This window comes from Microtus oregoni, unplaced genomic scaffold (assembly GCF_018167655.1).
Source record: "Microtus oregoni isolate MIOR12 unplaced genomic scaffold, Mior012 000060F_ref0000265, whole genome shotgun sequence".
In the NCBI taxonomy this organism is placed as follows: Eukaryota; Metazoa; Chordata; class Mammalia; order Rodentia; family Cricetidae; genus Microtus; species Microtus oregoni.
Genome location: NW_024543870.1, coordinates 2,090,541 through 2,107,032, shown reverse-complemented (window position 1 = coordinate 2,107,032; position 16,492 = coordinate 2,090,541). Strand labels below are relative to the sequence as shown.

The 16,492-nt window shown below is 35.6% G+C and overlaps 1 protein-coding gene across 2 annotated transcripts in view; it reads left to right on the top strand.

Moving 5' to 3' along the window:
- Window positions 1-16,492, top strand: part of LOC121439299 (cyclic AMP-dependent transcription factor ATF-2) — a 72,760-nt gene that overhangs the window by 29,564 nt on the left and 26,704 nt on the right. The window contains exons 5-9 of one of the 2 annotated variants that reach the window (XM_041639778.1): window positions 4,806-4,902; window positions 8,267-8,385; window positions 8,503-8,631; window positions 13,205-13,383; window positions 14,007-14,121. In XM_041639778.1, the coding sequence (XP_041495712.1) occupies window positions 4,806-4,902; window positions 8,267-8,385; window positions 8,503-8,631; window positions 13,205-13,383; window positions 14,007-14,121 (639 nt within the window). The remainder of the gene's footprint in view (window positions 1-4,805; window positions 4,903-8,266; window positions 8,386-8,502; window positions 8,632-13,204; window positions 13,384-14,006; window positions 14,122-16,492) is intronic. The other variant, XM_041639779.1, reaches the window with a different exon arrangement.

The following is a 16,492-nucleotide window of genomic DNA, read 5'->3' as shown; positions in this document are numbered from 1 at the left end:
ACTGAAATATTTCTCCAGCCCCTTATTTTACTTTTTATTGATCATTACTATGGGTGGTGTATGTGTCACATGCATGTGTGGAAGTCAGGACATAAGGACTGGTTGTCTCTTTCTACCTGTTTGTTCTTTCTGGGGATGGAATTCAGGTCCCCAGGCTTGCACAGTACATGCCTTTACACACTGAGCTCTCTCTCTCTCTCTCCTGCCTGGATGCTATCTAACGTAGATTGGTGAGGAAATGTGTCAGTGGTAAGGTGACAGTTGGATCAGTTGGACAACTGACAAATGAAGAAAAAATGGAAGAAATTGCATGTTTCTATTGTGGCTGAAGTCTACAGTGATTGGTGGGGAACTTGGCAAGAGATCAGAGACATAGGAAAAATCTTATCAGTAGAGCTTTGTGGACATGAGATACTTGGATTTATTCACAGAGTATTGTGAAGCAAGGAAATTAGATGATAATGATCAAGGTGAAAGATGGACTAGGTAGGTAGGACAGCGGACACAGAAGAGATAGACTTTTAATATAAAGCTCTCACTTACATGCATTTTTATAAAGTTAAGTAAGAGTAAAAATTATAATCTTAAAAATTCTTTGACAGTAGGAATATGGCTAGTTTCCACTAGCTGGATTTATTCTCTGGTAAGTCAGATTTGCTTTTATTTATTTATTTTTGGATTTAGTACCAAGTTGACTAAAGAAGAAAACTGGGTAGTTAACTGTTCTATGTGTGTGCCTGTGTGTAGGCACTGGAGTGCACATGTGGAGGCCAGTCTCTCCTACCATATGGTCCCCAGTAGAGAACTTTTCCTTGGTAACTCAGAATGTTTGAGGTTTTACCTCATGGCCAGTTAACCGTTACTTGGGACCTGTAGCATGGCAGAAGCAGAACTACTCATATCACAAACCAAGGGATGAAGAGGCACTCAGTCCTCTTCAAGGTCACACCTCAAATGACCACAGGACCTCTCCAAGGCCCACATATGACTGCTTCCACCGTTCTCAATGCTTCCACCCTGGGAAGAAGCCTTTGGATTTTTGAGGGAAATTGGAGCCCTAAAGCGTAACAGCAGATACATTGTTTCTAGAAGCAGTGTTTGGAAAGTAACAAATTTGCCATGTTGTTCTAGAAGTCATTCTTGGAAACTTGGGCTCAAATAAGCCAGCCCTAACTTTTTCTGCTTAAAATAGAATAGTTACTGTGATTCTGTGCATGATCCCTTATTAATATATACTTTTAAAAAAAAAATGAAGGGTATTACTTTTAATTACACGTGTATGGGGAGGGGGGTTAGGGCAGTGCCCATGAAAGCCAAAAGAGTGCATTAGATTCCTTGGAGCTAGAGTTACAAGCAGTCCAGTCCATCTAGCATGCTAGGAATTGAACTCTGGCCCTTCCCATGAGCATTAAGCACTTTTAAATGCTACCCCTACCCACCCCTCCATTTCTTAGATCTTAACTATATATATAGCCTTACCTGATCTGGGACTCACTATATAGACTAGATTGTCCTTAGAGTCAATGGGACCCACCTACGTCTGCCTCCCAAATGCTGGGATTAAAGGCATAGGTCACCACACCTAGCACTGATACTATTTTTAAAGAGTTTTGTTTAATTTATGCATTTTTATGTGTATGTGTGTGCTAGAGATGCTGTGCAACATGTACTGCTGCAGTCTGTAGAGACCAAAAGAAGCATCAGATCTCCTGTAAATGGTGGTTCATTAGCTGCCCTGTGGGTGTTGGGAACCTAGGCAAACTCCTGAAAGAGCCTTACATGCTCTTCATGTCTTTATGGCGGACCATCACCACAGCTCTATATATGCTAACTTTTTTTTGCTTATTTTTTATTATTATTAAAATCATTGTATTTTAAATTTGTTTAAATAGTAGAATCAATGGCTGAATGTTAGAATATATGTTTGTATGGGTATCATAAGAAATTGTTTTGCTGGGCATGGTGACACACACCTTTTATTCTAGCACTCAGGAGGAAGAGTGTAAGTTCAAGGCCGGCCTGGTCAGTAAAGCAAGTTCCAAAACAGCCAGGGTTTTGTTATACAAAGAAACCCTGTATGGAAAAACAAAACAAAAAAGAGGGAAAGAAAGAAATTATTTAAGAGAATTTCTAGCTTTAAATTTATAGTATTTGAAAAACGTTAGTGAGTTACACATGTGAGCCACCATTCCTGACTAAAAATGGTTTTAAATTGTTGACTGTGTTCTCTTGCTAGAGCTTGTCCCATCATTTACTTAATTTTTCTATTATAAACTTTGAAATTAATTTTAGTATTATTACAAAGCCTTGTGATGAGTATCATTTTACATAACTATGTGTGCATCTCTATTAGTTTCTTAGACTATATTTCTCAGACTAGAATTACCAGCTCAATATTATATAAACAGTCATGGTGGCTGAAGCACAAAGACCAGAAGTTCAAGACCACCATAAGACTAAGACCTTGTCTTTAAAAAATAAGGACTGAAGTGAAGCTCAGTGGTAAAGCACTTGCCTAGAATGCACAGGTCCCTGGGGTTGGATTCCAGTTATAAATAAACAAATTAATAAATGAATGAAATGTAAATATAGTTAAATATTGGGCCAAAAAGATGGCTCTCTGGGTAAAGGCATTTGCTCAAAGACTGGACCTGAGTTCAGTCCCTAGAATTCGCATGGTAGAAGGAGATCTTAACCCTGCAAGTTGTGTCTTCTGACTCCCACACATTCACACAATACAAAAGAAAAAAAGAAAAGGTCACTCTGCTTTTGCTTTCATTAATAGTTTAGCTCTCATTAATAATATGTACAAAATGGAACCTAAGAGGAATCTTATGTGCAGATAGTTTTCATGTGGAATGTAAAGTATAGCAATGAGAATTTTAATACAAGGATAAAAGGCAGCAAATATCAGTGAGCTCTGCAATGTGTTCATTATCTTAAGAGCTTTGTTTCTGGGTTGCTTATCAAAAGCACCACTACTAATTTTTCCAGACTTTGGGTGGACTCTTAAAGGATAAAGCAATAGGAAGGTAGCCTGAGTGGCAAAGAGTTGGATTGTCCCAGTGTTCACAACTGAGTGGATAGTTAGTGACTGAAACAGTTCCTTCAACATGGAGATACAGACAGGTTCTGAAGAAGTAATAATTATTTTCATAAAGTAATGATTAATTTTGTATTGATGTTTCTAAGTAAAGTACATTGATTTTCTTTAATGTAGCTTGGAATTTTACTGATTTTAAGAATCAACTATTATTTTAAGGGGTTTATTTTTTCCATTAACATTTATGTGGTTTTGGCAGACTTGGAGATCATAGGAGGTGCTCAGCTTACTTAGAAGGGTAGACATAAAGATAAGTCTATTATAGTGGTAGGCCACGTAATGAATGTTCAGAGCACATGGGTACTGGTGAGGCTTCTAACTTGAAGCTGGAGGATGGAGAAAGGGCTCAGTAGTTAAGAGTGCTTGTTGCTCTGTCAGAGGACTGGAGTTTGCTTACAACTTTGGGCACTCTAATCTTCTTGCTTCTGTAGACATATACGTGAATATAAATTAAAATAGCATAAGCCTTTTTTAAAAATGGAAGTTGGGTTTGTGTACAGGAGTTAGGATGCTGATAGGTACTAGGTGTCGGGCTTCTCAACAGTTACATGACAATTCTAACATCCCCATTTGTAAAGCAATAGAAAAGAGTGGGGGTTACTTTAACTTCTGAACCAGGAAATGGACAAAATAAATGACTGGTTCTGATTTTGGGTAAAAGTAGTGCTTAATAAGGAGCTCTTCCTAAAGGTTGACTTGTGGGCACAGTAGGTATTTAAACATGTAGTGTCTGTTGGATGCAATACTTCCCCAGTGTGAGGTGAGGAGAGGTGTGGCAGAGCTTTGAACGTGCATCCACTTTAACATGAGCTAGGATTTTAAAAATCACTCTTAGGTTAAAGCCATTTAAAGTGATGTTGTGGTTGCTGTTTCTTTGCTGTATTGTAACACAGGAATTCTTTGTTGTTGTTGGTTTTTGTTTTTGTTTTTTTAACACAAGGTTTTTCTGTGTATCTTTGGAGCCTGTACTGGAACTCGCTTTGTAGATGAGTCTGGCCTCGAATGCACAGAGATCCACCTGCCTATGCCTTCCAAATGCTGGGATTAAAGGCATGTGTCACCAACTCCCAGCCAACTAGGGAATTCTTTACTGTGGAATATAAAGCCAGATTTCTATCTTTCTTTTCTAAAAAATTTTCTTTTTCCTTTCTTTTTTCTTTTTTAAATTGAGACAGGGTCTTACTATGTAGCCCTGGCTGACATGGAACTCTCTATGTAGATCAGGCTAACCTCAAACTGACAAAGATCTGCCTCTCTAGTGCTGGGATTAAAGGTGTGCACCACCACACCTGACCTCAGGTTTATTTTTTAATTTGCACAAGAGTCATGTTTAGAATATTCTCAGTTAAAAAGTGGTAAGTAAAACAGTATTTTTGTAAAGTCTTTGAATTATGGAGTTTATATTTATGACATAATAAAAAATGAATAGTAGTCATTTTATTAATTTTTTTGGCCTAAGGCTTTATTTTCAAGTCTTTCAAATTAGTTATATACTATCATTTCTTATTCTTCTGTAGTGGTTTTTCTGGTTATTTAAATCTAGTATGTCTTTGTGTGCTAACAGTAGATGGATTGTTTTAGTTTATAAGTTGGTATTTTACTGTTAATGATGGTTTTACATGTTGTGGAAATTGATAATCCTTAACAGTTTTCTTTGATCAAACTGAAAATCTTAACTGTATTTCAAAACTTTTTGCCACAGCGTTTTACCAACGAGGATCATTTGGCTGTCCATAAACATAAACATGAGATGACACTGAAATTTGGTCCAGCACGTAATGACAGTGTCATTGTGGCTGGTTAGTATATGCTTTTATTAATGGCTTATATACTATTTCACCCAGAATGTGCACAATTTTTGTGTATTCTCTGTAAATGCTATGAAATGATATCCCAATCACTTCACTTATAGTAAATGTTGGCAACATGTATTTACCCATTAGTTTCTGTATGTTCTTTTGATCATTCCTTTCACTTTTATGTGTGTTTTTCAAATAATCATTTGAAGTCAGTTTTACAGAAGTTAATTAGAACCCCAGGAACGTTCATGACTTTTACAAAGTGGACATTTAATGATAATTGTCTTCATTGATATTTAGTGTTTCTTTTAGCTATCACGCATCTGGTTTTCAAAACTTTATGAAGATAATAAATGATTAAGCACTTCCTGTGGAAAAGAAATCTTTAGTAAACTTGGTCATTATAATTTTGTTAAAAATGTTTTAAATAAAATGTTTTATTAATTAATAATACTCTGAAACTGGGGTGTAGATCAGTAGTGTAGTGCTTGCCTAGCAGTACAAGGTGTTGGTTTTAATACCCAGCCATGCAAAATAAAATAAAATACTCTTCATACAGGAGACCTAAGTTCAGTTAGTGTTTGTGTATGTGTATGTGTATGTGTATGTGTGTCAACCCTATAACCATATGTAATATACCCTGAACAGATAATTATTGTTCATATGTGAAAAAGAAACCCAATTCATGCATTAGCTTATCATCACTATCCCATATTAGCTGTTTTCTTTGATGCTTCATATATATACACATTTTTGTGTATTTGTATAATAACATACTATGTGTAATTTCAGTATATAACTAGAATCCTTTTGTGAAGCTTAGTTTATCCTGTGATTCTAGAATTAACTCAAATACTGAATAGTATTACTATTTTAAAATTATTGCTTGGTCTAGAGATCAAAACACCATATGTAATGTTTTGGAAAGATAAGATGTTGAAGCAATATCAGATAACTCCTCTGTGTGTATTATAATTTTTGTAATGAATAAGTGAGAGGAAACAAAGAGTTAGTGATTTGTTAAACAGTTTGAGGACGGGAATTTTTGACATATCTTCAGTTCTGTAAGTAAAAGGACACAGAGCAGAGTGAAGTATGTACTTCTTTGGAATATGTAAATAGTAGGGCCACAATAAAAATTAAAGAGCAGTAAATAAAATTAAAAATTATCTAGAAAGTGTTTTCCTTGGTAGGAAAATCTTTGTTTCCTTGAGATTTACTATATCAGACATTCTCTTTGTAAACTTTTATCTCAAGAATGTCTTAAATATGGTTTCTAGAAATTACTTTTCTGATTACATTTAGTACAATATAAAAATAGAACATATACAGTCATAGAATTTTACTAACATTGAGATAGTTTACTATAACTGTATAGATAGAATGCATGATGATAATAGCCTTAAGCAATCTGCATGTTAACCAACTGTGCCTGTGATGACTTTTCTCAAGTCTGGTGGTCCCATTGATTTTCATCATCAATAGCAGTGATTTAGGCTTGCGCATTTTCCAGATTCATTCCTCTAGTGTGGGTTGTCTTCATCCCAATCATCTTAGACAGTCCTTTTATAATAGTCACTTTTATATTTGAATAATTCGAATTAAAATAGATTTAAGCTGATATGTGTGCATAAAACCCTTATTAAAATATTATTTTTGGCCAGGCAGTGGTGGCACACGCCTTTAATCCCAGCACTTTGGAGGCAGAGGCAGGCAGATCTCTGTGAGTTCGAGGCCAGCCTGGTCTACAAGAGCTAGTTCCAGGACAGGAAACAAAAGCTATGGAGAAACCCTGTCTCAAAAATAAAAAAATAAATAAATAAAATATTATTTTTTGGAGATCTTTGGAATACAGGTTAAAGATTAAATAATGAGTAAGATTATGATTTATGAGGACTCCTACAGTAATTCTGATATTGTTTACACTGAGACAAGCCTACCTGATGTCTAATATGAATGCTTAGTGAATTATTTTTGTTAAAGATATTTATAAGTAGTACATGTAAGAGGTAAATATAAAATTGTAGTACCCCCTGTTGACAGAGGTGTCTGTCCTGCCCGGTCCTGCAACTGTTTAGTCCCAAAGAAACACACAGAGGTCTACATTAATTATAAACTGGTTGGCCTAGTAGCTCAGGCTTCTTATTAACTGTTATAATTTATATTAGCCCATACTTCTTGTCTGTGTTAGCCACGTGGCTTAGTACCTTTTTCAGTGAGGCAGTCACATCTTGCTTGCACTGTGTCTGGCTTCCTCTAGATTATCTGGATGATGACTGCAGACTGAAACTTCCCTCTTCCCAGAATTCTTGTTACCCGTCTCTACTTCCTGCCTAGTTGCCCTGACTGTACTTCCTACTTTGCTACTGGCCAATCAGCATTTATTTAAAATACAAGTGACAGGGTACAGACCATTGTCCCACAGCACCGCCTATAGAAAATCAGTAATTAACAAATATCTGACCTTCAGCTAAACAGATTTTATCTTAAACCAGTTCTGTCTTAAGTAGACTAGATTCTGTGTATAACCGCTAAAATTACTGCCCTCAAATGCATAAAATATGAATACATTTGAATGTACTCCCAACTCTAATGTAAACAAATGCCCTCAAAATAATAAGACTAAATTGGAAGACTTGTACATTTTGTTTTTCATTCATCTTTGTAGTTGTACAGACAGTACATTAATAGTCAGTATATATGTTAGCATACGTATCAGTGAGTGCATATTCAAGTATAGTTGAAATCACTCAGGCTGTAAGAAAGTTGAATTCACATTCTTATTAAATTAAGCTAGAAATTTCATTTGGCATGTGACTCTTTTATACTCACTAGATTTTTTTAAATTTGCTTTGCTGCATAGTAGAAATAAGGGTTTTGTTTTTTAGGGGGGAACTTTACCTTGTCTTTCCTTTCAGTATTTTGATGTAAAATAGTATATTAGGCTTGAATTCATAATACATTATGGACAGCTAGTTGAACATACCAAGGTAAAACATGCATGTGCTCTCATTAATTTTCCCTAAATGGTATTCATTTAGCAATCATAACTTTTGATGACGTAACTTTAAAAAATTCTTATCACTGTGTTAGATAATAGTAATTCCTCCAGAATATTCTTTATGTCACTCTACTCAGTAGTACACTAAGCATAAAAGAACCTTTATGGTTTGTGAAATTGGGGAAATAACTTGATATAAAATAAAGTATAACCAAATTTTGTTTTAAAGGAAAACATCTCTTCAAAGAGAGAAATAACGTGTGACTGAGTCAGTGCTACTAATCTGTCAATTTGCTAGCAACCTTTTAGAATCTTAACATGATCATTTATATTTGTCTACTTACTTCTTGACATTTATTTCAGATCAGACACCAACTCCAACAAGATTCTTAAAAAACTGTGAGGAAGTGGGTTTGTTCAATGAATTGGCAAGTCCATTTGAGAATGAGTTCAAGAAGGCCTCAGAAGATGACATTAAAAAAGTAAGTTAACCATAAAACTTAAAAAAGAATACTTCTGATAAGAAACAAATGATAGTTTTTGCTTCTCGATTGGCCATTTTTAACTTTTTACAAAGTTTTCTTTATTGTTTGCATTAGATGCCTCTCGATTTGTCCCCTCTTGCAACTCCCATCATAAGAAGCAAAATTGAGGAACCTTCTGTTGTAGAAACAACTCACCAGGACAGCCCTTTACCTCACCCCGAGTCTACTACCAGTGATGAGAAGGTTAGAGCTGTGGAGAAGATTACCTTACATGCCTTTGTTTATTGTCTATATTTGTGGGTGTGCATGGCATGTGGAGGGCAGAGGACAACTTGTAGGAATAAGTTCACTTCTTGCACTGTGTAGCCTCAGGGATTGAGCTCAGGCTTTCAGACTTGGTGATAAGCACTTTTATCCACTGAGCTATCTCACTATTCCCAAACTTGTTTATTTTTAATCTTTATAAAACTTTAACATAAAATTTTATAATTTACTGTTGGATTTGCAGTATATAAACAGATATCTATATATATATGTATGTATGTATATATACCTGTATGAATTCTTAGGGAAAATTCCACCTTCATAAGTAATTATCTTTATTAAATAATGTCAATTAAAAGAGAACTACAACCCATTTAGAAAATAAGGTGCTATTTTAAGATCTGAAAAATCAGTACAACTGAAACAATTTGAACAGGATAGTCAAGAGTGAGTAATTATTACTTCACAGTATATATTTTATATCAACAATGAATGATATTAGTAACCTGGGCTTCCTGGGCTATAGTTGTGTGTTGAGTTGTATTATGATGTGTACTTGATCACTTTTTCACTTGGAAAATACATACAATAACTGCATTTATTCAGTGCCTACATGTAAAGAGACAGTGGCAGTGTTCCTTTTTAAATTGTCACTATAAAATCATAATAAGAATAGATTTCTAATGTGAGAATATGTATTGCTGATAGGGATATATCCTAAGAGATGTCTCAGCAATATCATCTTCTATCCAAAGCATAATGTATTTACACAAATGTAGACTGTAACCTTCTACATACTTAGTATGTTACACCTGTCATTCCCATGTTATAAACCTGTACTACTTGATGCTACTGTATTGACTATATAGGTAGTTATACCATTACTGATATTTGTATTTAAATATAGAAAAGGCACAATTAAAAATGCAGACTGGGAAAATGGTTCAGTGAGTAAATCTTGTTCCCTAAGGCTGAATTTTGAGCCCCAGGACTCAAATAAGAACCAGTAGCTCAAGCACCTGTAAATTTTTCATGCCTTTAAAGGGAGATGAGAGGCAGGGATAGGAAAATCTCCAGAAACTCATAGGCCTGCTGCCTAGTTTACACCGTGGCAGAGAAACTGTCTCGAACAAAACAGAAAGGTGAAGACTCACACCCAGAGGTTGTCCTTTGGCTTCTATGTGTGCATGCCTGCACCCCCCCCCACAACTATGTACACGTAGTCTTATGTTCATATATTACAGACCTACATACACCAAGAAACAAAACCACTCAACAACAACCACATCACCAGTATAAAAAAGTATAAATGGTGCACTTGTATAGGCACTTACCATGAGTAGAGCTTACAGATTGGAATTTCCACTGCCAGACTTAAGTGAGGGAGGGTCAAGTGCATGTGAAAACCTACTGTAGGCTTTACAAAACACTGTATGTAGACTATTAAATGTATCTTTAATTCTTTAAATAAGAAATTAACCTAGCTTACTGTAACTTTTATAAAGTTCATTTTTTAAACATTTTGACTAATAACATCTTAAATCATAGACAGATGGTATAGGCACATAATAATGCTTTATTTATATACTTATTCTGTACTACTTCTTTCCCCAATACTGAACTGCACTCATAGCGAGCAGGTACCTTGCCACTGAGCTACATTCCCAGCCCCCAACCTCAGAAATCTTGAAGCTAAGTACATGCTCCCATTCATTAGAGATTTCCCAAAGTCATAACTTTTAATGATTATACTTTATCATTATCTTGATATATTTAATTATCCTCTTTTTTCTAAACATATTTCATTCCCACATTTATTACAGTTATTAAACAGATCCTGAGAACAGTCTTATTCCCCTCAGAGCATTCCTTCCTCTTTACATTTATCAGTTTTCATCCTTTGTGGCTACTTTATCATCTTCTAGTGGTGCTCCTTCTGCATTCTTTAGTCCTCAGTTCCTTTTAGTAGTACATAGTCATGCTAAGTTGAATAAAATCAGTTTTGGACCTCCATTTCTGTTTAATTTTCTTTTAGGTGTATACCAGTTATCACCCAAATATGTACCAGGCCACGCATCCCTCCTGACTGTCAGACTTGTATCTAGTTCTGTGTTGGCATCTCCTGTGCAGTGTCTATGGAGCATCTTAGATGTCTGAAACAAAGGCCTTATTTCTTTGCTCAGTTTTCTCTTTGGAGGCATGTTGGCATATCTTTGTAATTCCTGCGTTAGGAAGATAGTGTCAGGAGTATTGCAAGTTCAAGGCTAGCCTGTGCTACTAATGTAGTGATGAGGCAAGCAGGCCTGCTTTTCGTCCTGCACGGCTCCCGCATGACTAACTTTACACCCGAAATAACAATACATAAATTCTATTCTTTTAAACACTGCCTAGCCCATGAGTTCTAGCCTCTCATTGGCTAACTCTCACATTTTGATTAACCCGTTTCTAATAATCTGTGTACCACCGCGAAGTGGTGGCTTACCGGGAAGATTCTAACCATCGTCTGTCTTGGGTAGGAGAAGCATGGCGTCTGCCTGACTCTGCTTTCTTTCTCTCAGCATTCTGTTCAGTCTTCTCTGCCTACCTATGTTCTGACTTATCAGGCTAAGCAGTTTTCTTTATTAATTAACCACTGAAAGCAACAGATAGATAGAAGACCCTCCTACATCATATTAAGTATATTTTAACCCTCCTGAGTTGTGTAGCAAGCTCCTGTCTCTCCCTTTTACTCCCCTCCCTGTGCAAGACCACCCCTCCAACAAAAGAAAGAAAAATATGTATCCATCTACTTACTTAAGCCAATCATTTAGGTGTCACCTTCAATTCTTTTTAACTTGACTTTGAACCAGTAGCAAATCTTACTAGATTTTCTTACAAAGTTTTGAATCTTGCCCTGTTTTGTGTTCCCTGTTGTTGTCCTAGCTATCATCTTTCAGTTGGATCACGAACACCCTACTTCTCTTCCCCCAGCCTCCACTGCTGCGAATGGAATCAAGGGCCTCCAGCATGTACTCTAGACTACTGGGCATTACTGATCTCTGTTTTTCTTAGAAAACACGGGGCTTCTTTATTTTGCCCAAGCTAGTTTCATATTAATAATATTCTTGCCACAGCTTTCCAAGTTCTGGGACTGCGTATAGGTGCATGGCACCATGCCAGGCTAAAACTTGTTTCTGACCTGCTCTGTACCTGATCTGTTTCCCTAAGTTCTGGATGAGGGAACTTAAGAACTCATTGAGTCCTTCTTTTCCCAGCTCAAAGTCTTATAGAGAATTGTTACTTAAGGGAGTTTATATCCATTCCTTAGGAAAAGCCTCTGATCTCGACTCTTCTACCCATCCATCCTCACTTCATGCTACTCTATTCATCAAATATTCCAAGGTTTTTCCTGCCTAACATTGCTTCCTTCTCCATTTCCCTCACTGTTAAATTATCCAGCTCTATCTAATCCTCTGCTCAGTCCTCCCACTTAGTACTGGTTGTTGAACATCTCACTTGTACTGTGGAGGGAAGTTTCCTTGACTGTTTCACTCATTTCTTGTCTCTCTGCCCACAAGTTCTTGAGTTCTAAGTTTTCAAATGTGCTGAAAAGCTATAGTTACAATGTTACCAATTTCTCCTTCCAAGTATCTTAATAAGACTTGAACTGTAAGTAGCAGCATAAAGGCAGGTTCAAAAGAATATGCTAATTAATGAGTTCTAGGTAAGGCCCTTATCTTCCTTTTGTAATCTGTAAAACTATGGAAGAATATTAAGAATCATCCTAGCTAATTTATAAATTCTATTTCCCTTTAGTTTTGGAAGCTCTCAGCAGTAGTTAGTAATTTTGTATAATTCATAATACCAGTATTACTTGGTCATTTGATACTAGAAAAAACTATTTGAAATTAGAAAACATTTCTATTAATTTAAAATGTCTTAAAGCTTTTTTTGTTGTTGTTGTTTTGTTTTGTTTTGTTTCTCAAGGCAGGGTTTCTCTGTTGTCCTGGCTGTCCTGGAACTCACTACATAGATCAGGCTGGTCTTGAACTCTGATATCTGCATGCCTCTGCCTCCCAAGTGTTGGGACTTAAGACTTGTGCCACCACTGCCTGACATCTTAAAAATATTTCTAAAGACCAAATTTGTTTAAATCATAATACTACCTTTCTGGATCAGTTTCTTGTTTCTGTAATATAATTAGCAAATAAGATAGGGCAATCCCTTCTAGGTTTTGTTTTTTCATTACTGACAGTGGATTGGGTTTGTATTTCTTACTGAAATTCTCACAGAATCATTGCTAAGTAGTCCAGCCTAATTTATCTTAAATTGGTAGGAAGACACATTGAACCAAAAAAATGCAGATTTGTTTTTTAAATTTTGAGAATTGCATTTGAACTTTATAGCTACATCTAAGATATTTTCAATTAAATTTAGATAGTAATTTATTTGGAAGGTCATTAAGTATTATCTAGTGGTTGCTTTCAGAAATGTGTTACATTCTGTTCACTGAGGTACATGAATTAACTTGCATTTTTAAATACCACCCTTTATTTATCTTAAAATTAAATAGGAAGTACCATTGGCACAAACTGCACAGCCCACATCAGCTATCGTTCGTCCAGCATCATTACAGGTTCCCAATGTGCTGCTCACAAGTTCTGACTCAAGTGTAATTATTCAACAAGCAGTACCTTCACCAACCTCAAGTACTGTAATCACCCAGGCACCACCCTCTAACAGGCCAATTGTGTAAGTGCTTCAGTCAGCCACTGGCTGTACGTGAGTGGTAGGGTTTTCTTACTATGGTTTTTTCTAGAATATTTAATTACTTGAATTATACTATGTGTGTGTGTGTGTATGTATGTATGTATGTGCGTGCACTCGTGTGTACATGCGTGTGAGTAATGATCTGTCTTTCTTGGTTTTTGGAAATTTAGTATTCTTTTAAAAATAATATTATCTAACAGACTGGAAAATAAATATCTAACCTTAGCTAAAAATAGACTATAAGTTTAAGATGGTCTTATTTTTATGCTGTTTGACACAAAACATGAATTATTTCATTACAAGTGAATTATTTCATTACAAGACGACAATTGTCTCAGTTCTTAAAAGTAATTCCCAAGACTTTTCTGATGAGAATTTTTCCTTTTTCAAATTGGGAATTGACGATTTTCCCCAGTTTTTTTTTTTTTTTTAAGCATTCCTACATGGATTATGCATTTAAGATGCAATTAGAAAGAACTAAGTTTTGGAATTTGCCTTTTGGAGGTTAGAAGACATATTTTTAAGTAATAGGAGGAAAAAGACTGTTATTTTCCATAGGTGGTTGGTATAGATCTTTACATTTTCCCTTGTTTTGTTTTTCTTAGTCCTGTACCAGGCCCATTTCCTCTTCTATTACATCTTCCTAATGGACAAACCATGCCCGTTGCTATTCCTGCATCAATTACAAGTTCTAATGTGCATGTTCCAGCTGCAGTCCCAGTAAGTTGGAAAGTTAGACCATTTAAGTCTTTGTCTCAAAACTGGTCTTGGTAAAATAACCAGGAAATTTAATTGAACTGCTTGATTGGCTCACTAAATGGAATTTATCAAATGCTTATTAATGGGTGATATTTATTCATTGATACTTAGTCCTCGGCAAACATGATTGGATAGAAAACATTTTTCTGTACCTCCCCCCACAAGTTTTCTATATTTTGGGGGTACTATTTCTTGATTCACTCCTTTCAGTTTGCCTAGATTTATGGAATTAAAATATTTCCGATTTTCTATTTTAAGATATTTGTGTTGGAATGCTGTCAGATAGCTCTGGTGTTTATAGTTCTAAAAGTTCTTCACAAAACCAACTTACCCTTTATGATTACATGTAGTTTACAGAAGTCCTTGATAGTCCGTGCATGTTAAGGTCTAACCATTCATATCTAGGCCTGATGACACATTAGTAATTCCAGCACTCAATCTGCAGGCATAGGAGGATCAAAAGTTGAAAGCTCGCCTCAGCTGTGATAAATATGAGACCATTCTGGATCTCTTTGTTGTGAGAAAATCCAAAAGAAGTTTTATGAGGGACACATTAAATATACAAATTTTAGAAAATGTAGAGAAGATAATTAACTAACACATATAAACACATTGGTGGAGATGGGTGTTTAAGAGCTTGTCCTGCTCTTGCAAAGGACCTAAGTTCAGTTCCCAGTTTCCATTTTGAGTGACTCACAACTGACTGTAACTCCAGTTCTAGAGCATCCGACAGCTTTGACCTCCATGGGCACCTGCACAGAGTGCATATACCCCACACACAGATAGACACACATACACATAATTGAAAAACTTAAATCTTTATAAAGCACATTATTTGGAATGATGAAAAGTTAGAAATAGTTTTTTCTATCCTCACATTTCACAAAATAATTTTACTCACGCTTTTCAAATTCGTCTTCAACATTTCACATACTTATTCTGAAAAGCACTGTTATTTAGCAGAGCTGTTCAGAACATACTGTTTTCTTTTTCCGTAAATTTTTATGATACAGCATGCTTTGAATTTCTCTTAATAATTTCCTGTAAAGAATACTTCACATCTTAATTGTTCATATAATTAAATAGTTCTCCCCCAGCCCCCGGGGCCCATGAAGTAGCTCAGTGGATAGACATTTGCCACTGAGTTTGACAACCTGTGTTCCAGTTCCCAGGTCCCACATGGAGAGAACCAACTCCAGCAAATTGTCCTCTGACCTCCATATGTGTGCCATGGCATGCTTGTGGGAACAACTATACAAAATAAATAAGTGTAAAAAACATTTTAAGTTTCATTCTGTTACTACATGGATAATAGTGTTGATTCGTGTGGTGTAATCCTTTACTATTTAGCTTTTTGAGATTATTTTTAAAAGCGTACTTTATAGCAACATTCTAAAATTTATGGTCTGGATATGCTCCTTAGCAATATTAGTAGCATATTAAGTATTAACTTTATTTTAAAAATCTTTCTTCCTTCCTTTCTTATTTTGAAGCAGGATTCCACTATGTAGCACTGGCTTGTCTGGAACTCTGTAGACCAGACTGGACTTGAACTCACAAAGATCCACCTGCCTCTGCCACCTGAGTTCTGGGATTTTTTTTAAGTGATCTAACTATCCAAATTATGCTTTATTGAGGTAATCCAAAATATTTTATCATCCTTAAATAGAAACTTGGTACTCAAATTGCATTATTTAAAAGATCTAGTGAGGACTTGGATATAAGGTTTGATTTCTCTGTTTTGAGTATATTTTTGAAGCAAGAAATATTCTTGCATTGCATTTTAGATAAAATGGTTATCCTTTTAAATGTGCCTTTATTGAAAACAGCTTGCAATGAAAGAAGAGATCAATCCTATTCATGTAACAACTGCAAAAGTGGCAGACCCAGTTCAAGTGCTTTCTGAGAAGTTTTCAGGGACCACCTGCTTCTTTGTTATTACACAATTATATTAATATGTCAAAGCATATACAGTTTAGAACATTCATATACTTAGTAAATCAAAGTTGATGATGAAATTGTTTTTATTTCTTACTATCACGCTTTTGATACTCCGTTGATATGAAAATTAGAATGTAAGAGATAATAGTGCAAATTTTTGCACCAGTCACTTTGAATATTATAAGTTTATAAAAAAAATTTTCAAAAAACCAGGTCAGCTGTTACAGGCCTGTGTCACTTAGGATGCCGAGACAAAAAGTATGCAAGTTCAAAGCTAACCTGAACTACAGAGTGAGTTCAAAGCCATCCAAAATAACATTATGAAATTCTCTCTCAAAAAACAAAAGTAAATTGATGGCTAGTGATTCAGCTTTATAATAGAGCACTCACC